Source organism: Mirounga angustirostris, unplaced genomic scaffold (assembly GCF_029215605.1).
Source record: "Mirounga angustirostris isolate CCGP_5_RB_7025 unplaced genomic scaffold, mMirAng1.0.hap1 SCAF_10, whole genome shotgun sequence".
Taxonomy (NCBI): Eukaryota; Metazoa; Chordata; class Mammalia; order Carnivora; family Phocidae; genus Mirounga; species Mirounga angustirostris.
The window spans coordinates 59876553-59902055 of NW_026991718.1; the positions used below are offsets into that span (position 1 = coordinate 59876553).

Consider the following 25503-nt stretch of genomic DNA (forward strand, 5'->3'; position numbering starts at 1 on the left):
CCCACTCCCCTTGCTTGTGTTCCCTCTCTCGCTGTGTCCCTCCGTCAAATAAATAAATAAAATCTTAAAAAAAAAAAAAAAAAAATCAACTGAAAACTTCCAGAAAATAGGGGCGCCTGGGTGACTCAGTCGTTAAGCGTCTGCCTTCGGCTCAGGTCATGGTCCCAGGGCCCTGGGATCGAGTCCCACATTGGGCTCCCTGCTCAGCGGGAAGCCTGCTTCTCCCTCTCCCCACTCCCCCTGCTTGTGTTCCCTCTCTTGCTTGCTGTGTCTCTCTCTGTCAAATAAACTAAAAAAAAAAAAAAATCTTAAAAAAAAAAACTTCTAGGAAATAAAATGTAAATTATGAATAAACCTAACTGTAACCAAATGTATCTTACAAGAAAATGTTATTAGGAGAACTAACTTTAAGAAATACATAAAACATGACCACCAAGAAGTCATACCTTTTTCATCTGGCAGATACCTAAAATCCATAGATTCACTAACTTCCTGGTCAGAAGGTCTCCGCAACTGCATTTTTACTGTCACTGGTTCTGTTATCGCTCTGCAATATGGTGGAGTCTTAAAAACAATGGCTACTTGACGGTGTACATCAGCTTGTGAAAAGATACCTTTTGCTTCCCAATCGTTCAACACAAACCGAACTTCTATGTCATCTAGTGAATACAAAAGTAAAGGAATAGCAATGGAAAACAAAATCCATCTATCAATCTAAAATACAGATGGTCCCCAACTGATGATGGTTCACTTAACAATTTTTTGACTTGATGATGGTGTGAAAGTGATACGCATTCAGCAGAAAGTGTATTCCAGATTTTGATTTTTTTCCCAGGCTAGTGATAGGCAGTACGACACTCTGAAGATGCTGGGCAGGGGCGCCTGGGTGGCTCAGTCGGTTAAGCGACTGCCTTCGGCTCAGGTCATGATCCCGGAGTCCTGGGATCAAGTCTCGCATCGGGCTCCCTGCTCAGCGGGGAGTCTGCTTCTCCCTCTGACCCTCCTCCCTCTCACGCTCACTGTCTCTCATTCTCTCTCTCGCAAATAAATAAAATCTTAAAAAAAAAAAAAAAAAAAAAATTTTTGAAGATGCTGGGCAGTGGCAGCAAGCCCGTCGGCGACATGACCAGGAGGGTAAACAACATATATCACAACTGTTCTGATTTTCACTTTCAGTACAGTTTTCAATAAATCACACGAGATATTCAATACTTTATTACAAGTAGGCTTTGTGTTAGGTCATTTTGCCCAACTGCAGGCTAATGTAAGTGTTCGGGCATGTTTAAGGTACACTAAGCTCAATTATGGTGTTTGGTAGGTTAGGTGTATTAACTGCATTTTCGATTTAAGATTATTTTCAATTTACAGTGAATTTATGATAGTATAACCCCACTGTAAGCCAAGGAAGATCTGTCTATTCTAAATTCAATGAAACAAATAAATGAATACCTTTCTGAACTTTATCACATAGTAGAAATATTTCATCACCACCTCTGACACTTCCACAGTTCTTGTTTACACGACAAATCCTTAATTCTGCAGTATTAGGAGCACCTAAATATAAAGGATTGTTTTAATTGGTTTCTGCTTTAGTAATATTTTTTATTCCTTTTTGATGGTGAGAATTATAGGAAAACAATTTACAGAACAGATAAAAGCTTTAGTGTATACATAAATTAAGGACACTAAGTACATTAATCACCCACAACTGTCCTTTTCCTTTCTAACTGCACTGCCCAACCTGGTTTACAGCCTTGTGATTTCGTTTCTCAGCAATAACTGATCCTCTAGTTAAATCTCTCTGTTCCTAAATTCTGATTCTTTCAATCCATCCATACACTGTCACCAGATTAATCTCTTAAATCATAACTATAAGCCTATAGCAATGCAATTTCATGCTTCCTATTAGGAATATAATTTTAGTAACTCTCCCTGGCAATTTAAAGTTCTCCATGATGAGGATACTCTGATCCACCTTTATAGGCCTATGTCCCACTATGCTACTATATGTAAAACAGGCAGTAATATACCATGAATGGATGCATATATAAGAGCAAATACACACACACGTGCACACGAAAACTTTGAGGGCAATTTCTTTTAAAACTACGAATACCCATATCCTTTGATCTAGCATTTGCCAACATTTCTACTTCTGTAAAATTATGCTAGAGACACATTTGCACAAAATATGCACATACAGGATATCTTCTGAAGTACAATCTGTTAGAGAAAAAAATCGAGAAGGAAACAAACCAAATGTCTTGTAATAGGGTAATGATTCAATAAAATTGTGATAGAGCCATATAAGGAAATATGCAGCTACTGAAGAGAATAAGGTACCTGAAAAGGGAAAAAGGCTCAAGATATATTGCTAAGAGAAAAAAAAAATTTTTTAAATGATCTGTGATGATTTTTTTTAAGTTGCCAAAAGTATACTATATGAATGATACTGATGATGTGTTTTTATATATGAAGAAACTGGTGAAATATGTACCTGGGGACAGTGATTATCTTTGGAGGAAAAGATCAGAGAAAATCTATTCCTGTTATTTCAGTAATGCCTGAATTTTTCTTATAATGAACATACTCTTTCTCTAACTGCCAAAATACCTTAAAAAATTAAACTAAAAAAAATAAGCTAATGCTACAAATATAAGAAAATAAAGTACTTACGGTTGTCATAAATTGGGTTAGAGACAACAGGAGGTAGAGCCGTTGTCAAATTACCATGTTCATCAGGGAGGAAAACTTGAAAACATAATCTCACCACATTGAGGTCGCAATCTTCAATATCAAGCAGCTGCTGTTCAGGGACTAAAAAGTACATTTTTTTAAGAATGTAAAATAGTCACATAGAACTAAAATCCGGCTAGGTCCTCCTCCCTGCCCAACATATCCAATAACCCTAAGTAGCATCCAGTCTATGCTAACAAAATAGAATAGTATACAATCTCAAAAATGCCTTTTATCATTATCATATGTAGTCACTAACAGTATTCATTAAGTTATGTGCATGGTTGGGAAGTAACTACCCTAAATCATCTGAAATTTAGAGCAGAACTCTGAATTGATATTAATAACCAACCAAATTTTTACTAAAATGGTTGCAGGTTATACAAAACAGGGAAGAGGGAGAATATAAATCTGTGTAAGAACTACTATCATCCCTATTTTATAGATGAGGAACGGATTTTAAAGAGATAAAATTACTTCTCCAAAGTTCCAGATAGGAAGTGGTAGAGAAAGAATTCATACTAAAAAGTCATTGAATCCTGAACCTATGCTCTTGAAAACTGAACTCTATTAGAAATTTTACATATGTTTTGCATAAAGGTGACATACATAGAAATATTTACCAAAACTCAGAACAATACCTTAGGGATTAAATACCAAGAAGATAATAGATGATATAAGGTAGCCAGCTAGTTTCCATAAAAAGTTTTTTTTTTTTTTAACAATTTTATTTATCTATTTGACAGAGAGTTCACAAGTAGGCAGAGTGGCAGGCAGAGGGAGAGGGAGAAGCAGGCTCCCCGCTGAGCAGGGAGCCCAATGCGGGACCCGATCCCAGCAGCCTGGGATCATGACCTGAGCCGAAGGCAGACACCCAACCAACTGAGCCACCCAGGCGTCCCTCCATAAAAAGTTTTATGTGCGGGCACCTGGGTGGCTCAGTTGGTTAAGCAACTGCCTTTGGCTCAGGTCATGATCCTGGAGTCCCGGGATCGAGTCCCGCATCGGACTCCCTGCTCAGCGGGGAGTCTGCTCCCTCTGATCCTCCCCCTCTCATGCTCTCTGTCTCCCATTCTCTCTCTCAGATAAATAAAAAATCTTAAAAAAAAAAAAAAGTTTTATGTGCAAATTAGGTCTGCTTTAAAAGACAAAAAAATGCTATAGCAGGAAAAATTTGCAGTTCTGAAAAAATATAAAAACCTTTATGACAGGGGCTCCTGGGTGGCTCAGTCGTTAAGCGGTTTGCCTACGGCTCGGGTCGTGATCCCAGGACCCTGGGATCGAGCCCCACATCGGGCTCCCTGCTCCGCGGGAAGCCTACTTCTCCCTCTCCTACTCCTCCTGCTTGTGTTCCCTCTCTCACTATGTCCCTCTCTGTCAAATAAATAAATAAAATCTTTTAAAAAAATTAAAAAAAAAAAAACAACCTTTATGACAGAATATAATGTAATGACAGTTTGTTAAATTGATATCTGAAAAGAAATCCAGGTTTAGTTTTGGAATTAAAATATTAACTGCATTTTCAAATAATATAAGCTGTAGAAGTAAATCATAACAGTCATTTTTTTAAAAGCACAAAATACACAATTATGTGAAAATTTTTTTCAGAAAGTATTAAAATTTGAAATGCTAAATTGGAAACACAGTTAAAACCCAAATTCTTTAGTCTTACAGGCAATAATAAAATGACAATACAATTTTGATTCTGACTTTTTATTTAAACTATGCTCACAGTCTCAGTAGCTATCACAACATTTAAAATATCCCCATTAGTTTTTTTTTTTTAATTTATTTATTTGACAGAGAGAGAGATAGCGAGAGAGGGAACACAAGCAGGGGGAATGGGAGAGGGGGAAGCAGGCTTCCCGCCGAGCAGGGAGCCCAACGCAGGGCTCGATCCCAGGACCCCGGGATCATGACCTGAGCCGAAGGCAGACGCTTAACGACTGAGCCACCCAGGTGCTCCCCCCATTAGTATTCTTAAGCGAAGCATTTGAAGGCATCTACAAGAACTTATTTGTACAACTATTAGGTCAAAATACACACCTGTGATGCAGGTGTTCATATCATAACATAATATGACATAACAGGTGTGGTTGAAAGGGGCTTATTACAAAAAACAAAAGATACTCCTTTCAATTTTTTTGTGTTATCACTTAGCCAGGGTTTTAGGAGCTCTTTGCCAGGAATGGGGGTGAAGAGCAAATATATATTTATTATAAATCACAATATCACAAAAACCCAGAGAGTTAAGTTCAGCGTAAGAGACCTCTTTTTTTCCAGATAGAGCCCGCCAATTTTGTAAGAGGTGGCTAAGAAAATGAGAAGTTGAGATCAACTCTCAATAGCCTATAGAGGAAAAAGAAAGGAGTTCAGGTTCTACTGAGGATGGAAGATCTGATAAATGCCCTATACTCTGGTTGGGGCCCTGAAGGAGCTATACTTTAGGAGTTAAGAATGAACTGGAAAGACACCAGATCTCACAGAGATGAAGTCCGGCTTCAAATAATCTAACTCATTCACGGATCTGAGGCGATCTGAGATTGCTATTGACTAGCTGCCTACCACAAGAAAATCTTCTGGGAAAAAAAAAAGAAAATCTTCTGAAGACAGATAACAATATCCTCAGCCTAAAATCTTTATAATTTTTCATATACAATGACTGGTATTCTATTTTAAATAACAGGTAAATGAAGAGACAAAATAGAGGAATTTTGTTTTTTGTGTTTTTTTGGGTTTTTTTTAAAGAAAAGAAAAATAGTCTATAGAAACAGACCAGGGGCGCCTGGGTGGCTCAGTTGTTAAGTGACTGACTGACTCTTGATTTCAGCTCAGGTCATGATCTCAGGGTTGTGAGATCGAGCCCCACGTCATGCTCTGGCACTGGGCGTGAAGCCTGCTTAAGATTCTCTCTCTTCCTCTCCTTTTGCCATCCCCCCCCAAAAAAGAGACCATAAAGGATTCAAATAATGAAGTCTTCAGACAGGTTATTTAAAATATATATTCAAGGAGTTAAAAGACAAGATGGAGTTTAGTAGAGAACTTGAAACTATTAGGAAAGGAACCAAACAAATTCTACAACTGAAAAATACAGTAAACTGAAATTAAGACTATCATCAAATTTATCAACTGTTTTTATAAAACTTTATTTTGTATATTGCCTTTCTATATGCCAAGGACTAAAATTTGTTTACCAATATTTTTTACCAAGAGTCTTTAAAAATGTTGATTTACACTTAAATCTTCAATTCATTTTCAGCTGATTTCTGTATATAACAAGAGGTAGAAAAATTCAACTTAAGTCTTGTATTTTCTTAAGTGTCTTTCTGGGCTCACAATTCTACTCCATTGGCCAATCTGTCTATTATTACCCCAATACTATGCCTTAATTAATACGTCTTCATAATAAACCCTATTATCTGATAAAGTCAGTTCCTCATTGCTGTTTCTCTTCTATAAAGTATCCTCCTTCTCCTGTTCAGAATCATTTCATCATATTTAATGAAAAATCTCAAGAGTCTGGACTTGCATTGAATCTGTATATCAATTTGGGGAAAAATGCCATCTTTATAATATTGGTATTAGTGAACATGACATATATCTCCTTCGGTTTAGGTGTTCTCTATCATCTCATAATGAAATTTTATAATTTTCCCTAAAGAAATCTTGGTCATTTCTTAGATTTGTTGACATGTACTTTACATTTTCTGACAATTTTTCTTTAATTATTTGCTGCTGATCTATAGAAACGCAACTGACGTTTACATATTAATTTTACATCCACTCACCCTTTTAAAGTTATTATTTTAATAATCTATTTGTACGTCCTTTTGAGTTTTCACCATAAATAATAGCTTCCAATAATTACAGTTCTATTTCTGCATTTTTGATCAGGTCTCACTGCACTGGCTACAATCCCCACTACAACGCTGAACAGAAGTAGAAAGAGTACACATCCTTTCCTCATTCCTTTTCAGAGTGAATGCTTCTGATGTTTCCTTCATTTAGGATAATGCTTGCTGTAGGCTTTTTAATACATACATATCATTCTATAGCACAAAATGCAGTATTTTATTCTGCAATGTGACAAATGCTACTCAGCTTTTAAAAATATGCAAAATCTGAAGTATGAGAATAATCAAATTCTCTTAAATTCCTCTAAAACTAGTTTAAAATTTCCCTTTATATTTGATCAAAAGAAAACAAGGGAACAATCATTCTTAATCTATCTTTACAGATAAATATTACTCCTTAGTCCTAAGAGCAGGATGTACAAGAATTTCATTTTTATCAAAAATATATTACCATGATGTATTTCTCTTGGAAGTAGGGATTCTTTTTTAAAGTCAATTATAACATCTATTAGGTCTAGAGATGTGACATTTTCAAAATTCTAATACAGTTAAATACTACTGAAACACAAGTAAACAACAGGATAAAAATATACAGTATATACACTAATGATTTTATTTTTTTAAAGATTTTATTTATTTGACAGAGCGAGAGAGAGAGAGAGAGAGAGAGAGAGAGAGCACAAGGAGGGGGAGGGGCAGAGGGAGAGGGAAAAGCAGGCTCCCTGCTGAGCAGGGAGACCAATGCAAGGCTGGATCCCAGGACCCTAGGATCATGACCTGAGCCGAGGGGCTTAACCAACTGAGCCACCCAGGCACCCTGATCACTTGTCTTTTTAAACTGTGTTCTTAAAAAACTTAAGAAAAAAAATTAATAAAATAAACTGTGTTCTTTTTTAGACTACCAATATATAATAATTCCCCCAACTCAACTGTAAAACACTTTTTGTAACAATTCAATGTCCTCTGTATATGGAAAAATAGTAAAATACCAAATAAAACTGAATTGCAAATTCTTTATTGTCAAAATGCTAGATTTTAATTACTGAATATTAGAATTCCTTATATGTCCTTAAATACATAGATAGAAAATGATAAATAAATAAAATTTTTTTCAGCTTTTGTAGTAAGAGTCCTCTACGAAGTCTAACCGCTATTCTTTTATTCCAGCTAAGTGGACACTATTAAAACTTGATATTGAAAAAAAAAACAACTTGATATTGAAGCCCTTCATTAAATTCCTCACCCAATTTAGATTTTAGCACATCTTAGACAATTTGAACAATATTTTTACGTGAAGCCTCAAGTTTAATACTACTTGATTGCTATATATCCCTATTTGCAAGAGATAGTTCCTGTTTTAAAGAACTAATAGCAAGAAAGATAAGGAATGGCCTTACAACATACTAGTTGATGTAGTACACAAACTAATTCTATGCAAAGTAAGAATCGTTTTTAATAGTCTTTGTATTTTCACATGATACTTGATCTCTAGAAAACAGACTGTCACAATGAGGTAGCATCAGTCTATGGATCAGAATTTGTAGATCCTACTCTGCTACACATTTCCAATTCCATTGTTTTGTTTTTTTTTAAACCCAGGAGAACTGAGCAACTCCTTTGTTTCTATATATCATAAATATATATCACAAAAACAAAGTCAGCTGGTCTCTTGCAGTACAGTAGAATTCTCCTATGTGAAGTGATGCAGCTATGAAAAAGTATCAATTCAGCTCTGACAAATTTCTATGTAAGTGGTAGAATTTGAACTTGCAGATCCCAAAAATAAAATAAACAATCAAAGAAAGGATAATTCTACCTCTGAGTTCAGGTTATTTAAATTAGTTTTTAGTGTTTTTGAGTTTTTTTAGAGGGATTAGATTTTGTTTTGCTTAGTATTAGAAATGTACATTTTAAGTTTTATTTCAATACTCTAGGAGAATAATAACATATAATAATCATTATTTCTATTATGAAAAATACATCAGAATAGAGAATGAGGCCTACTATAATCATCCATTTATAATTTATAACCTGTTCCCCCTAACTACGGATTCCCAACTCCTTACACTGCTGATATTCCCCCTTAGCACTTTTCATTGTCTAATAAATTATATAATACACTTATCTAGCAAATTTGTTAACTGTTAGTCTTTCTCCACAGAAATATAAGCTCCTCAAAGGCAGGAATTTCTGTTTTATTCACTAACTTATCCAAAGCATCTAGAACAAGCTCGGACTATAAAGACTGAATGAGGTAAACACCTGTTGAAGGAATGAATGCACATAAGTAGGTAAGATGTGTAACCTACTGCATAGAAGTAGACTTTTACCTCAAGGCACTTAGTTGTGAAGATATTTAATATAAATATACTGCTGAGGTACCAAAGTGAAATATAACCCAGTTCCATCAGAGATCCTGTCCACAGTGAGCATGAAATTCATCTCAGAAGACAACCACCGAAGCATTAAAGGATGCAACAGATGTCACAAAGCTTTTCATGACCAATTGCTGAGTGAATGTTATAATTAGGAGGATATCACCTTTGGCTCAGGAGAGCTGAAAAGGCTTTCAGGGCATTTCAGGTAAGGAAAACAACTTGAATATTTTGGGTAGACAAGTACAAATAAGGCATGTTCACTCATTCATTTGTTCATTTACCCTTTCAACAAATTTTAATTAAGCCTCTACCATGTGCCAGATACTAGGCTATGTGTTAGAGATACATAGAAGACAGTCCTTCAGAGCCTCAGGACTCAGTGAAGGAGAAACATGCAAACAAAATTATAGCAAATCGTATCAGAAATATGTAAAACATTTTGCTCTGTCTGGAAAGGTCACAGAAAGCTTCAAAGAGGTGACCTTAAACTTGAAGGCTGAACAGGAAGAATTCACCAGGTAGATCAGAATATTCCATGTAAGAGAGTTGCATATATTTAAAGGCTGAGTAGCAAGAAAGAATGTGGCTCTTCTAACCTGGCAAAATGGTTCAGATGGCAAAAACAAAGCACGTATGTGTGCACTCAGTATTAGGGGAAGGAGGGACAGGAAGTCGAGGCAGTGCAAGCTAGAGGTGAAGATGGAATGGAAAGCAAAGATTGGATTATGAAGGGCTTTGAGTGCCATGATTGAGAAGCTGAATCTAGCAAGTAGGTCAGAGTTGCTCAAAGTGTGGCCCATGGATCACTTGCATCAGAATCATCTAGGGCAGAGATTTTCAAATTGTAGTTTGGGACCCACACTGGTCATAAAATTAATTTGGTGGTTGGATAAGCATTTTCTCTTTTCTCTAATTTTAATTCCAGTTAGTTACCATACAGTGCTATGTTAGTTTCAAGTGTACCATATAGTGATTCAACAATTCCATACATCACCTGGTGCTCATCACAAGTGCACTCCTTAATCCCCATCACTTACTTCACCCTCCCCCACGCACCTCCCCCTGGTAACCATCAGTTTGTTCTCTAGAGTTGAGTCTGTTTCTTAGTTTGTCTCTGTTTTTCCCTTTGCTCATTTGTTTTGTTTCCTAAATTCCAAATTTGAGTAAAATCATATGGTATTGGTCTTTCTCTGACTGACTTATTTCACTTAATTATACTCTCTAGCTCCACCCATGTCGTTGCAAATGGCAAGATTTCATTTTTTTTATGGCTGAATATTTCATTGTGTGTGTATATATATACACACATATATCCTTATCCATTCATCAGTTGATGGGACACTTGGGCTGCCTCCATATCTTGGCTATTGTAAATAATGCTGCTATAAACATAGAGGTGCATGTGGATAAGCATTTTCTTAAAAAAAAAAAAAAGAGAGAGAGAGAAGGAAATGGAATGGAAAGGAATGGAAGAATGGAATGGCATAGAGAACATATTCCATGTAGTAAGAATTTGGGACCCACTGCTCAGTCATAAAACTAATTTGGTGGGTTGGATAAGCATTTTCTTAAAAAGGGGGCGGGGGGGAAGAAATGGAATGCAAAGGCATAGCTATAAGAGAGTATATTGCATGTAGTAAGAATAGTGTTTTTATCTATGTATGTATGTATGCCTATGTATGTATTGAGTGGAGAAATAAGATCTGTTTCTTCTATGAGTCAGTCAAATAAGTTAAGAAACATGGAGCTACAGGTTTCTTAAAACACAGTCCCAGGGGTGCCTGGGTGACTCAGTTAAGCATCAGCCTTTGACTCAGGTCATGGTCCCGGGGTGCTGGGATCGAGCCCCGAGTCTGGGCTCCCTGCTCAGCAGGGAGTCTACTTCTCCCTCTCCTTCTGCCCCCTGCCCCTGCTCGTGTGTGCACTCTTTCTCTCTCTCTCTCAAATAAATAAATCTTTAAAAAACAAAAACAAAACAAAACAAAACAAAAAACAACCAACAGAGTCCCAGATCCCTTGCCAGACCTAACAAATTAATCAGAATGTGACCTGGAATCTACCTTTTTAGCAAGTAAGAAGGGATTCTTAATGCACATTCAAATTGAGAACCACTGATGAAAATTATTCAGAGCCACTGAAGGATGATAAGCAGAGTTCTGAAGTGATTCCTACTGGTTTTAGAAGGATATTTTTGTATGCAGTGTATAAAGTGTTTGGAAGATGGTAAAGAACAGAGGCAGGACCACAAGTTTAGGGGCTAACAACACAGTCCAGGCTACAAATGGTGTAAGCTTACCTACATCCCTACGGATTATGGAGAAGATGGCCAGAGAGATGATCAGGGTAGGGTGAACAAGAGAGTTTTGCTGGAATAGTGAGGGGTTTATGACGAGGACCAGTGGAAGAGAAGGCAGGAAAGATATGTTGGAGTTACATGTGGAAGACTTTCAATTGAGGGCCATTTAGTTTTTAAACTTTTAAAAGAGCCATTCCAATTTCTTAATCAGAATAATATGCTATAAAAAGCACTGTTCTAAGAAGATCACTTCTTAGTAGTAAGTGAGGGTGGGGTGGATTCCACAACTCAAACTGTGAGATACGTCCTTCACCTAGAGAGAGCAAAAGGGCTATGGGGAAGAAAGGGATGTTACAAAAAACTAAAAAACAACCAAAACCACAAACACTGTGAAGGCTCAACTGGCAGGATTGCTTCCTTCCCCAAATCTAAATCTACCTAGGCAGCTCAGTAGAGAGAAGATCATGAGCCTGGTAGCTAGGCTACCTGTGTTCAAATCCCAGCACCACCACTTACCAGTTCCATGACCCTGAGAAAATTACTTAACTTTTCTATGCCTTCATTTCCTTATTTTCAAAATGGAGATAACAACAGTCCCTACCTCATACATTGCTGTAAGAATTAAATGAAATAAGGAGCACCTGGCTGGCTCAGTCGGAAGAGCATGCGACTCTTGATCTCGGGGTTGTGAGTCTGAGCCCCATATTGAAGGGTAGAGATTACTTAAATAAATAAATAAACTTAAAAAAATTTTTAAAGATTAAATAAAATAAAATATGTAAAGCACTTATTTTGTACTAAGAACTATTCTAGGTGATATATGAGTGTTATTAACATCATGCCTGGTTCTGGATTGGTAAAAAACCAAAAACCTAAAAAACTTCTGGAGGGCCCATCTGCCTCTTGACTCCTGCATCTTCCTTTCTTAATGCCTTTTCCACTGGAGTCAGGAGACCTAGACTTGAACTCTAGCTCTGCCACTTGTACTTGCTACATAACTTGGGGAAATTACCATAACCAAAGCTTTGGGATTCTCTTCTATAAAGCAGTGTTGTTGTAATGACTAAATACATAGCATACATAAAGCACTTAACATTTACTCCTTGACATACAAAAAATAATACATGGTAGCTGTTATTTATGATCTTCTTTTATACTACATGATCCCTGTTTTACACTGCATCTGGACACAGATAGACTCTTTATAAGTTTGGGCTTTTACTTTAGCAATGAAAATGAGCATACACTCTTGACCCAGAAATCTTCCACTTTTGAAAATTTATCCTAGGGGTGCCTGGCTGACTCAGTCAGAAGAGCAAGCGACCCTAGATCTCAGGGTCATGAATTAGAGCCCCACGTTGGGTGTAGAGAGGACTTAAATAAATTTTAAAAAAAAAAAAAAACCTTAAAAAAAATTTATCCTAAGGAAATAATCACACAAAAACTCCATATATATATGTTCAATGGAGTTTTTTTAATAAAATGAAAATAACCTAAATGTTCATTAACAGATGGCTAAATTGTGGTCTATCCAAACAATAGCATACTCTGTTAAAAAGTAAAATAGATTTATAAGTACTAACATGGCAAGATGCTTAAGATCTATTCCTAAGTGAAAAGAAAAAAGCAGTAGCATGGTTCTATTTATATAAAAATACATGCATATAGTTGTGTATACAGTTGGATACTTACTCTTTAGTGGATTTTGCTGGGGATGGCAACTGTAAGCACTCTGTATTGTTTGAATAGATAAATGACTACACCAAGCTAAATGCTGGCATCCCACACTACAGTAGTCTCCACTGTAAAAACTATGAAATGATAAGTTCCTAAACTAGGGAGACAGCTATACATGTATAAAGGAAATTCTAAAAAAATACACACCAAACTTAATAGTCATCTTGCTCTGATGAGGAAGACTGAAGGGGAAGAAGGGGACTTTTGCTTACAGCATTATACTAAATAGTATGAAAAATAAAGACCTAGGGAAAAGAGATGCAGACCTTATGGTTCATAAAAATACAGCACTTGGTTATGAACATATTCCTTAAATTATCTTCATAACCCTTAAATTATTTTTATACATCCAGGAAAAACACAAACCAATGATACGAGGATGTCTTAAATATGACGGAGAGATCTATTCTTTGAAAATGTTATTGTCGTTCAGTTCCTGAATGATGCCTATTGAAGTAGCTGCAGAAGACTTTACAGTGGAGACTACCCTAGTGTGGGATGCCAGCATTTAGCTTGGTGTAGTCATTCATCTCTTCAAACAACACAGAGTGCTTACAGTTGCCAGGTGCTACACCAGATCACACTATCCCTGACAAAACCCACTAACCAGTAAATACCTAGCCTTATACACAAATACACTATGAAAATATTTTGTATAGCTTCTACTATTTCTATACGTCTTCTTCCACCCTGGGATTAATTTAAATTTTGCTGCTGAGTATGCCCTTGATTTAAATAACCACAGTGCCAGTTCAACATTCAGAAAAGGTCACGTATACTGTCTGCTGGAATGGCATACGGAAGGCCACATTCAAAAAGAAATCAGAACATCTGTGAGGTTTTCTTATAGAAAACAACAAAACAATGGCCCTTTCCACAGATACCAGAAAGCCCTGTCAGAGAATTTTTTTCCCCAACACTATGAAAGGTTTTAAATCTTCTTCCTTCCTTGGATACAGGTATCCATCAGCAAGCAGAAAAGTGAACACAAAACTTAAGACAGCTTTTAAAGCACAGGTTCAAGATACAAACAGAACTCACTTGCACAAATAGGTCAATATCCAAATAATAGAAATAATTCTGTCAAACATACTTACCATTGAAAGGATTGATTCCTGCCCTTATTCTTGAAACAATAGCTTCTTTTACTTCTTTTTTCTTTACACAACGAATACCCAAATTTTGAAAACTAGAAGGAAAACAGAACTTTCAAACTGTATTATAGTTAAACACAAGGACAAATAAATGAAGTCTTAACAAAAAATACTGCAAAAATCAAGGGTACATCCTGTGCCTATGTCAAATACGCCAAAACAGATGAAGACTAACAGGGAAGTAATACCAAAAAGCTAAAAGAGTTGTAAAAGGACGCCCACAGGTATGTTTTGCTGAGCCCATAAAAGTGTCGCCTGTATTTAAAAAAAAAAAAAATGCGCACACACTACTAACATTGAACAATCCAGTAATTGCATATAAACATCTGGATTTCTGGCTTCTCTTGAACATTCGAAAGGTCTGGCCACAGTAGCCTAACACAGGAACACCTCGCTGGAGCTCAGCACCTGCAGCCCCATTTATGCAGGGCTCTCCAATTTACTACAGTGCCTGCTAGTCCTCTTAGACCTGATCCATTCCACAGACATTTGATTTTTGAGCCCTGACTTCACTACTAGTAGCAATGGAATATGTTTTATGCTATATTACATGAAATTATAATAATCATTCATAAGAAAAGCACTGAAATGTTTTCTTTTAAATTAGAAAGATGTTTAATAAAAAAAATCTTTAAATTAGAAAGATGTTTAATACGAACAATAATATTTAACAAAAGTTTCAAAATGTCATTTATGGAAAACTTCTCAATAGCTACAAATATTACTAATTTGCATATCTGTAGCACAGATGATGGTGGGGGGAACTCCCCCCCTACCACCACCAGTCATACTTGTTCCCACATGGAAAAACCATGACATCATTAAAGTTGGGTGGGTGTGAATAAGGAAGCAAAACTTGGTTATAATAACATTACTATTTGTTCAAACTTCACATGGCACTTGGGCAACAGGAGGCTGCCTGCCTCGTTTGCTCCTCTCCATCTCATGGTGCCTTGTGTTTATGTTCTGCACCTTCACCGTACTTGTCATTTTGTTAGCACCTAAAATATCTTTGGCGTTTCTTTCCTCTACCTCCAATAATTAAAAAATAAATCTTGAATTCATAATCCTTTCTCGAAACCCTGAAACCCATAATCCTCTTCCTCAAAAGTATTCCACTTCTTTGAAAGATTCATAGCTTGGTTCTCACTTTTTCTTTGACAAAAGATTTTAAAGAATTATTTATTTTAATATATTTATACACTAAATTTTGTTTCATCTGAAAAATCGTATTTGCTATTCACAGAATATTAGAAGTGGTAGGGATTTTTGAAATTCTGACATGAGGAAACCAAGGATCATGAAGATTATTTGAATCAATTATTCATTCATTCATTGATTCAGTCATTCAACAAATTTTGGGATTCCTACTCTGTACCAAAAACTCTAGAAAGTAATGGGCATTACAATCCCTCTCCTCAAGGGGCTTATCCTAGTGCAGAGGTTTGCAAACTGTGGCCCATGGACCATACCCGGGCCCACCACCCATTTTTCTAAATAAAGATTTTTTGAAACACAGACAAGCTGATTTGTTTACATATTGTCTATGTGTGCTTTCACGCTATAACAGAATTGAGCAGATGCAACAGAGACCATATAGCCTGCAAAGCCTAAAATATTTACTATCTGGCTCTTAACAGAGAAAGTTTGCTGACCTCCAGTCTAGTGAAGCACTTAGATCCATATTAAATAATCACATGCAAAAAATGCTAAACTGAAATCATGACAAGTTTTATAAAGGAGATATACACTGTGTCATGGGAGCCTATGACAGGAGAGTTGATCAATTCAGGAAGGACAGAGAGGCTTACTGTACAAAGTGGTACTTAAACAGAAATGAACGAGGGGATGAGGAGAGAAAGAGACTTCAGGAAGAAGGAACAGAACAAGCAAAGGCCTCTACAGAAGAGTCTTGTAAGCACAGGAAACTAAAGGAAGGCCCCTGGGACTGGAGTATAGAGTTCAAAGGAAGCATAGGATAGAAGGCTAAAAATACAAGCAGACCCTGTGGACCCTGTAGGCCAGTAAGGAATACTGCCCTTATTCCAAGAGCCACATAAAGCCCTTAAAATGTTTTAAATGGGAATGTGACAATCAGATTTCTATTTGAAAAGATGACTCCAGGGCGCCTGGGTGGCTCAGTTGGTTAAGCGGCTGCCTTCGGCTCAGGTCATGATCCTGGAGTTCCAGGATTGAGTCCTGCATCGGGCTCCCTGCTCAGCGGGGAGTCTGCTCCTCCCTCTGACCCTCCTCCCTCTCATGCTCTCTGTCTCTCATTCTCTCTCTCTCAAATAAATAAATAAAATCTTTAAAAAAAAAAAGAAAAGATCACTCTGAATAAACTAATTTTTAAAAAAAGATCACCTTGGCTCAAGTGGAGGACAGATTTGAGGAGAAAAGGTACAAAAAGAGTTGATGCAAGAAGACCAATCAAGAGGCTATTCTGGCAGCCTACATTTATTTCGACTACGGGTAGTGTGGTGCTGACGGAGATCACTGAGAGAAGTGCACAGATTCAGTAATTATTTAGGAGGTACCTGTTAATGAATTCAATGCGTGTGCCTGTGTGAGGGGTGTCAAGGATGATACGTATGTCTGGGGGCTTTTATAGCAACCACCGAGATAAAGCACATTGGAAGACCCATTGAGAAGAAAGAAGTATGATCATGGTAAAGTCAGAGTTTGGCATATTCTATTTGAGGTGCTTTTGATATATTTAAGAGAATATGTCAAAAAGGCAATGAGACTAAATACCATTCTCCACTGAAAGGAACCAGGGCTCCTTATAAAAACTGATTTCAGGGCTGGGGCGAGAAAAGTACAAGTAAGTCCTGAACACTTTGCTGTGTCAGAAAGTAAAGAAGTGCTCAAAGAAAGATAGAAGCATATCAAAAGGACACAGGGAGCAGGAGGAAGGGGCTTGCATTGGTCAAATCAGGGTCAATCTGAACATCAAAATAATAATGCCAGTAATGGACTACAGTACACTGAATATAAGAATCCAAGGGTCGGGGTGCCTGGGTGGCTCAGTTGGTTAAGCGACTGCCTTCGGCTCAGGTCATGATCCTGGAGTCCCAGGATCGAGTCCCGCATCGGGCTCCCTGCTCGGCAGGGAGTCTGCTTCTCCCTCTGACCCTCCTCCCTCTCATGCTCTCTGTCTCTCATTCTCTCTCTCTCAAATAAATAAATAAAATCTTTAAAAAAAAAAAAAAAAGAATCCAAGGGTCTACAGTGGTATTTTTTTTTTGTAAGGGGGAAGGGGAAAAGGGGAAAGTTTTTCTTTACAATAGAATGCAAATTAATATCACCAATGGAAAACACTAATATCCCATGTCTCCTGAAGGGATATTTTGAGAACAACATTGCACCCCCCCTCTGTAGATTTCTCATCCAAAATGTTTCATGTTAACATGAAAATATTATTCATGTTATCATAGTAACATGAATATAAACGAGCAACTAGGCTAATCCACATTGAACAACAATCTTCAAAACAAGTAGCCTAGACTCTTCAAAAATGTTAATGTCATGAAAGACCAAAAAAGGCTGAGAAACTATTGTAAATTAAAGGAGACTTTAATAATCATGACAACTAAATAAACATGACAAGTGAATACAGTGTGTGATCCTTAACAGGGTCCTGGACTGGGAGGAGAAGCAGGAGAACCATAAAGGGCATTATTGGACATAACTAAGAATTTAACTGTCTATAACTAAGATTGAGAAGGAACAGCCAGAAAAAATAAAACAGGAGACTCTGTTCTCACAGAAATCAAGAAATAAGAATGTTCCAAGAAAGGATTGGTCCACAGTGTAAAATGGTGTTGGGAGGTCAAAGGATATAAATAGGAAATATTTCTTGCCATATGTATATTACTAGATATTTTTTTGTTTTGTCTTGTAATTGTAAGAGGAATATTTTTAAAGTATATTTTCTAGATAGTTACTATTAATATATAAGGAGGCTACTAACATTTTCCTTGTTGTAATTAGGTTCAGTTTTTTCCAAAGGCCATACATGTTCATTATAAAAAATGAATCACAGAATAAATATAAGTTAAAAGAAAAACATAAAACCCCAGTCTTACCCACCAAGAGACAACCACTATTAATACCTTAGTGTATATACTACCAAGTACATGTACACATCTCTTTTTTTAAAAGATTTTTTTATCACATATTCTGCTTTAAAACCTATTCACATAATGTGAATATCTTTTTATACAAAGAGATATTTGCAACGTTATTTTTAAGGCTACACAGGAGTACACTGCATGGATGTACCAGTTTATCTAACTGATCCCTCCTTGTTTATTATTTTGATAGCTTCTTAACTTTTTGCCATTACAAACTGAGCTGCAACGAACATTAACTATAGCTAAATGTCTGAACATGCTTAATTGTTTCCTGAGGATAAATTCCTAGAAGTAGAATTGCTGGTTCAAGAGACATTCATATTTTTCAGGCTTTTCCTATGTAGTTGTTGAAGTGCCTACAACAGAAGGATTTTATTAATTTATACTATCACCGACATGATGAATGGACCCATCTTGTGGCAGCCTAACCAACAACAAAGTGTTACATCCTTTTTCTTATCTTGTCATGTTACTTTTATAACCTGTCCTTTTCTAAATAATAATTCCAGGTTTCCATTCGCTTCTCTCATATCTGGTAGTTTTTAACTATTAATGAAAGGACAAAGTAAAAATATATGAAAGAAAACTTTTCAGAGATTGTTCACACTAAGAAAGAAAATCACAGCGTAAAATAAGTTTATGTTTACCTTTAGTAGCAATAAATAAGTATTCCTGCTACCATCATGGGCTGTGTATACTAATAAAGAATAAAAGGGTAGTTCTATTACAACTGGTAAGAAAATTTAAATGTATACTACAGTAAACAGAAGTAGAATGAGAAATTACTTTATCCTGCTAAGAAATAACAGATGTACATGTACAGGAAACAGAGCATCCTCTGCTTATCCTATTCCTAAAGATGTCTGTGACTGTGTACTTACAACAACGGTCTGCGTTCTTGTCCAAATTCTGCTTCATAGTAGCCATCTCTGCAGTCTTTTCCTACTAAATCATGAGGATGAGGTTTATATGGGTCGTTCTTTGTTACTAATGTAATTCTCACTTTTCCCTTTCCGTAATAGTTCATAATCTGAAAAAGGGGGAAATTAAATATATGATCCATAAATTTATCTCATTCAGAACTGACCTACTAAATGAGAGTTCAATTTATATAATGTAGTTAGCACTAGATAAATAAAGTCCAACTGACTGGCAAATACTGTTTGGATGGAACCTTCCAGTGAATACCAGAAGGGAAGAATTTACCTCTCTGTTCCTTGGCATATTATTTTCTGCACTACTTTCATCTGATTCTGCTTATTTTCTTTTTAAAACAAGCTATACCAAAATATTATCACAGAGCGAGAGAAAATACTTGGATGTTGGGCCACTGAATGCCATACTCTTATATTCACTGTCGAATCATAAATATCCGTTGAGAGTATACATATAAGCACAGAGGAAATGAGAGCACACTGTGAAGAAACTGGGCCTTTCATGTAATTGCTATAGATAAAATATGGAGCAATTAAGAGTTAGATAAACACAGGAGAATGGTCTATTACCTGGATAGATGGGTATGTTCGGTTGTTCTCTGTGCTGTGCTCCCCTGGAATGCTGCCTGCTGATCGCCCTTCACATTTGTATCTAAAACGCATGCCCCTCTGCCTGGGCTGTTCAATGATCTCTATACATGGGTTATACCCACCTGAAAATTTAAAAAAGGAGGAGGGTGAGATTAGGATAGCAGTAATAATGGATTTGACCATTTTGGTTTTTTTTCAAAATAGCAGACTAAAAAATTTTCCCTCCCAATATTAAATAATAAGGTTGAAATGTAATTACCCAAGATTGGATGGTAAAGGTGCCTCTTCTCCCATTCATACTGAGCTCCTATACAGTGTTAACACAAGTCACTCAAGTCATATTTATTGGTTAGCACTTTATCATTTAACGTCAAGAGCTAATGCCAGCGTGAAGTTCTGAGATCCCCACTTCAGAGATATTCACTTTTCACGCTAAGACCAAGTACAAGGACATCCCTCAAGATTCCCCCAGAAGGGTCAAGAAGATAGTCTGCAAAAGTACAATATCATACTCCAAAAGTGAGTGGAGCTGCTTGATTTTACATTAGACCCTTAACAGTGGACTAAAAGACTGCTAATTGAAAATGAAAATGCATTTAAATCCTTGCAGAAGGATGTGTTTTTTTTAATATCTCCACTGGAATCTTAAAAGGATTGATACAGAGAACATCAAAACAAGTTCCAGAAGTGTTCATTTTAAGCTCAACAGAATTTTCAATCAGTTCCATCTAAATCTCTACTGAAGACACAAAAGAAGAAAATAAATTACTTTCTATAACAGATGTAATTCAAAATACGGAACTTTAGAATGAACTGATCTACACAGCATGGATGAATTGTATACATTATACACCTGAAACTAATGTAACATTATGTGTCAACTATACTCCCAATTTAAAAAAAGTTACACTGACTGAAAGCCAGACCAAAAGAGCACATCCTCTAGGATTCCATTTATATAAAACTCTAGAATATGTAAACTAATCTATAATCAAAAAAAGCAGATCACTGATTGCCTAAGAACAGGGGTGTGGAATGGATGGGGAAAGTCAGGGGGATGATGGATATGTTAATTATCTTGATTGTGATGATGATTTTAAGGTTGTATTCATATGTCAAAAGCTATCAAATTGCAAACTTTAAGCATGTGCAATATATTATACATTAATTATATGTCAGTAAAGTTGTCTAAAACATATGCATCTTTACCCTTCTTATTATCCATTCTATAGAAATGAAAAATTCAATGAAGATACTCAAGTGTGCTTACAAGTAGAGTACTTGGCAATGCGTCTTTATTTCAGGGGTATGAAGATGTCTTCCATTAAAAAAAAACCCCATTTTCCTTCCATCAGTTTAGTGATTTCTAAATTCCCACAATTAGATAATCCATTTCTCTGACTAAAGACTTATCCTCTGTTAGAATGCAAGCAAATCTTTAGAAAGGGTAACACAATGGGTCTTATTGGTACAGTGTGAGGAAGAGGCCTTTTGAGTCCTACTTAGCCATATCTTCATAGCAAGGACCCTGGAAATGTATCTTCTAAGTCTCTAAATCTATGAAATGGGAATAATAATAGCACCTACCTCGTGTTGTGAGGATCAAGGTAGTGTGTGTTCAATTCTTATCAAGTATCACGCCTATGACAAATACTCAATAAATGTTGTCTACTATTGTTTCAGATGCTTTCTTGAAAATGATTTATAGTGACACATAACATGATGGTATAACAACTGGTGCTTTCAAGAATTTTATAGAACAGGGAGGCAAACAACACAAATTATTAGACTGCAGAAGAGTCCAGCAAAACAAAATTTTGTTTATGCTAACAAAAGTGTGCATAAACTGATAGTAAAAGCAAAAGAATCAGGCATGCCTGTGTCAAATCAAAGAAAAAAGAGTTAATGAAGCAAAAAGGTGGGGAGAGTAGAAGGGGAAGGCCTTCCAGTGAAAGGGAACAGTGTGTCCAAAGGCGTAGCAGCATAGAAGAGGAAGAGTTTACAAATGACCAATGAAGCCACAGTGGAAGTGCAGGACACTTCTACCCTTGAAACCAAAAGCCAGAGCACATTTGTGATCTGTACAAATCTGTACAAAGTACAAAGGACATTAGGGATTTGGATGTTATTCCACGAGTGACAAAGAATCAATGAAGGGCTTTATGCAGGAGAATCATATGATTGGACTGACATTTTAGAGTAAGAACGCTGGCGGCAGTGGACGGACTGAAAAGGAGAGAGCCTGATGGTCGGTTTCGAGGCTGACAGTACTGTGGGCAAGAGTGAGGGCACGTCTGACGTCTAGTAGTGGTAGCAGGGCTGCAGGATTATTTCAATAAAATTGACAGTTCCTGGCGACTGACTGAACATTAGGGTTAGGAGCAAGGAAGGAATCACTGAGGCTCCACAGTTTCTACTTTGGGTTACTGAGGAAAGTTACTGGTAGAGCCAGGGAAACCGGACTTCAACCTACTCACGTTCGTAATACTTATTTCAACTTTACTGAAAAATGTAAGGCATGCAGATGTCTTTCATTTTTCCCTGTCACATACTCACATATCCTTATATATTATGAATAGCTCAAATTCACATTTCAGCTCCAAGTATTTCACATCCTTATATATCATTGCAGGAGTATTTAAAAGAAAGTACATTTTCCTCTCAATAGTTCGAAATACTCAACAGTATTTTTTAAGTTATATCTTAAATAATTTATGTGCTTTAGCTAAAGGTCAAATAAATCCCTGCCCACTACTTAAAGGTGTCTTGGTGGGAAGTTGATAGAGAATTACATCATTAATGGTAAGTGGCTAACTTTTGGGGGAAGAGTGTGAATAAAAGTGCTAGGCTCGTAGGGATTTTTCAAATATTTCATTGGTTACCCAACACTTCCTTAAACTAGAAAGTATTTGTGAGAAAAGTCTATAGGCAAGAGAACCGAAAAGCAGTTGTTAAAAGATAAAAGAATTTTTAAAGATGTGAAGTTATAAAAACGACAAATATTAGTGATCATATAATATCAAGTACTTACAAAACCTTTGAAATCTATTCTTCCTATTGTACAAGCTCTTTATTGGTAAAAACTCTCATTATCAACCAGGTAATATGTTATTGTAATATTTCATATTCCCCCAGCTGGAAATAATCTCCCCCTCCTCTAAATTACCATAGTATTTTGTTCATGACAATTATTCCAGATAACTATAATTTAGGGGAGACTCACTGTTTTATTTCTTCTTGAAAAAGCTCCTTGTTTTATTTCATCAAGCTACTTGTTTTATTCCTTTTCAAGCTACTTGAAGGCAGGAATTGTGACTTACTCATCAGTGCCGTGCACATAGATATTCAGTAAATATGTGGGGAGTGAATAACTGAAAATCTAAAAATCTTTTTGTTTGTGTAAGTTATACAAACATCGAAGGATCGTATTAGTGATTAATCAGATTTTCCTTATTAGGTTCCACTACTATGGAAAAAAATAGTGCTTTGTAGGTATTAGAATTGCTACACTTTTCTACTCTTCATACCTATTCATGGTCTAATTTATCTGTATTTATGATTTAAAAATACTTCCCAGCTATAAATCATTTATGTCATGCATCAGTATAATGTACCTGTTATTTCCTCCCTTAGCACTGTGTTTTGAAGTGCCATTCTTCCTTAAGATAGAGTGCTGAACTGTAGTTTTGTATGGAGTGGAAGAAGGTAAAATGTAAATCAGAGAACTGCAGGGAAAATAAGTACTCTTAACTAAGATTATCTCAAATCACTACAGTTTTGAAAAGTACTGAAATTTCTTCAAAGTGGTTAAGCAAGTTGTCTACTGTACTTTTTTTTAACCAATACTATGCAAAGCTGGGATTGACCCCTACATTTTTAACAATATTGTAAAATGCTAATACAGACCAGAATAACATTTCAAATACAGCCAAAATGTTTGCAAGATATATTTATGTTTTTATTTGCACTTAAGCAGAAAAAGAGTGCTATTTGAGTTTTTAAGACTAAAAAACTACATTGAAAAAAAAGTTAAAAATGCAGTCTCAATTGTCAGAAATACACACATTAATTAAAACCTTATGGCTAGCACCAGGAACCAGCATTAATTGTTCAGGAAAAAATTAATTACAGTAATTATAATACTGTTTTAAGGTACTTTTACATATATTCTCATTTGATCCTCTTAACCTTAATCTTCATAAAAACAGAACAGGTATTATCTCCCATTTTATAGATGATAAATTTCAAAATTATGAAGTCATAAGAAAAAGAAATTATGAATGAGATTAGCAAATATGATAGCTGGGATCCCAATAGATCAAATTTTTTTAAAAAAAGCATAAAACAGCTGGAGGTAAAGTCACAATAACTTATTACAGCAAATAACCTAAAATAAATACAACTTCGTTTAAGAAGATAATGCATCTTGGAATAGGCAAGTGAATATTTAGATCCAATGAAATTCCTGGAACAGAGTTCATAGTGGGGGTGTATACTAGAATCACTTTGGAAGCTTTTTCAAAAAACATACACGCCCTGATCCCACTTGTAATCTGTTGAATAGAAATAGAAATCTTTAAAGCCCCGACATATTTCTGGGAAAGCCTTCCAAGCAATTCTAACACACTCCTGAATAAGAACCAGAGCCCTAAAACATAAAGAAGCAGAAAAAATGCACATATCCAGAAAAGCAATCCAAAAATTCATGTACAAGTATGGGCTGGGTGACAAACTAGGCAGAGGAAAATCTGACTTGTTGTTTTTTTTTTTTTTAATTCTGACGACTTTAACTCTTTTTTCTCCCACCCTAAAAAGCTTAGCCAAATATAAGCAAGGGAAAAAAGCATTATGATAGGGATAGCCTTTAATCACACCAATTTATTTAAAAGGTAAATTGTTTGCAAAATTAATACTGTAATTATCATAACATTTCTTAAAATACGGCAAGCAAATGATCACACGCTAATGTATCAACACCACAGCTGAGACTGACTGCAGACTGCATCTCCCTTGCAGAAGTACTGGATAATAGTCTGCCTGAGAGCCAAAGGAGCAGATGGAGCTAACAATATATACTTTTCTAAGTATCACTTTCACTTACTTTGGAGAAAAAGAAAATAAGATCTATTCATCATTCCTCAAACCTAGGAACCCATCTGAATCGTGGTGATAAGCTTCTTTACCTTAAGACACACTTCTTCCGTTTCTTCCTAATAATGATCAAAATTTAGAGTTACCATTTCTCACATAGATAGAATGGCATTCAATTAACAAAGGGGCAATGAAAACTTAAGCCTATTCCCACATGATAGAAAAAGACTAACACAGAAGGTGCAAAAGAAATCAAATGAAGGATAAGTTGTATCAATCAAATTAGTAAAAGGACACATGGTCTATCTACTAAGAAATTTTTTATTTACTTTCTTTCAGAATGTTTACTATCATCTAAGCGGACAAAAGAGAAAAGATACACTGCCTCCAAACATCACTGTCAAACTTTTCTCCACTAGCTTAAAAATACAGAAAACCATTCCAAATTATTTAAAAGTAAATGCACATTCTCAAAGTCTTGAAAGACGATTTTCTGTCTAGCATCTATTCTAGCCTATTATTGCAAGTTTTGAAGGTTTCACAGAATTCTAGAATGTCAGGATACTCAAACAATAGTGAGTGCCAACTACCTCTA

General features: G+C 36.1%; 1 protein-coding gene across 4 annotated transcripts in view; it reads right to left on the reverse strand.

Annotated features, from left to right (window-relative positions):
• REL (REL proto-oncogene, NF-kB subunit) overlaps positions 1-25503 on the reverse strand; it is a 39420-nt gene that overhangs the window by 10015 nt on the left and 3902 nt on the right. For 2 of the 4 annotated variants that reach the window (XM_045884940.3, XM_045884941.3), the window contains exons 2-7: positions 19797-19939; positions 19173-19321; positions 14099-14190; positions 2677-2817; positions 1450-1554; positions 447-659 (exon numbers count right to left, since the gene is read on the reverse strand). In XM_045884940.3, coding sequence (XP_045740896.2) covers positions 447-659; positions 1450-1554; positions 2677-2817; positions 14099-14190; positions 19173-19321; positions 19797-19939 — 843 coding nt within the window. Of the gene's footprint in view, positions 1-446; positions 660-1449; positions 1555-2676; positions 2818-14098; positions 14191-19172; positions 19322-19796; positions 19940-25503 lie in introns of those variants that run through there. The other 2 variants (XM_064572476.1, XM_064572478.1) reach the window with 2 other exon arrangements.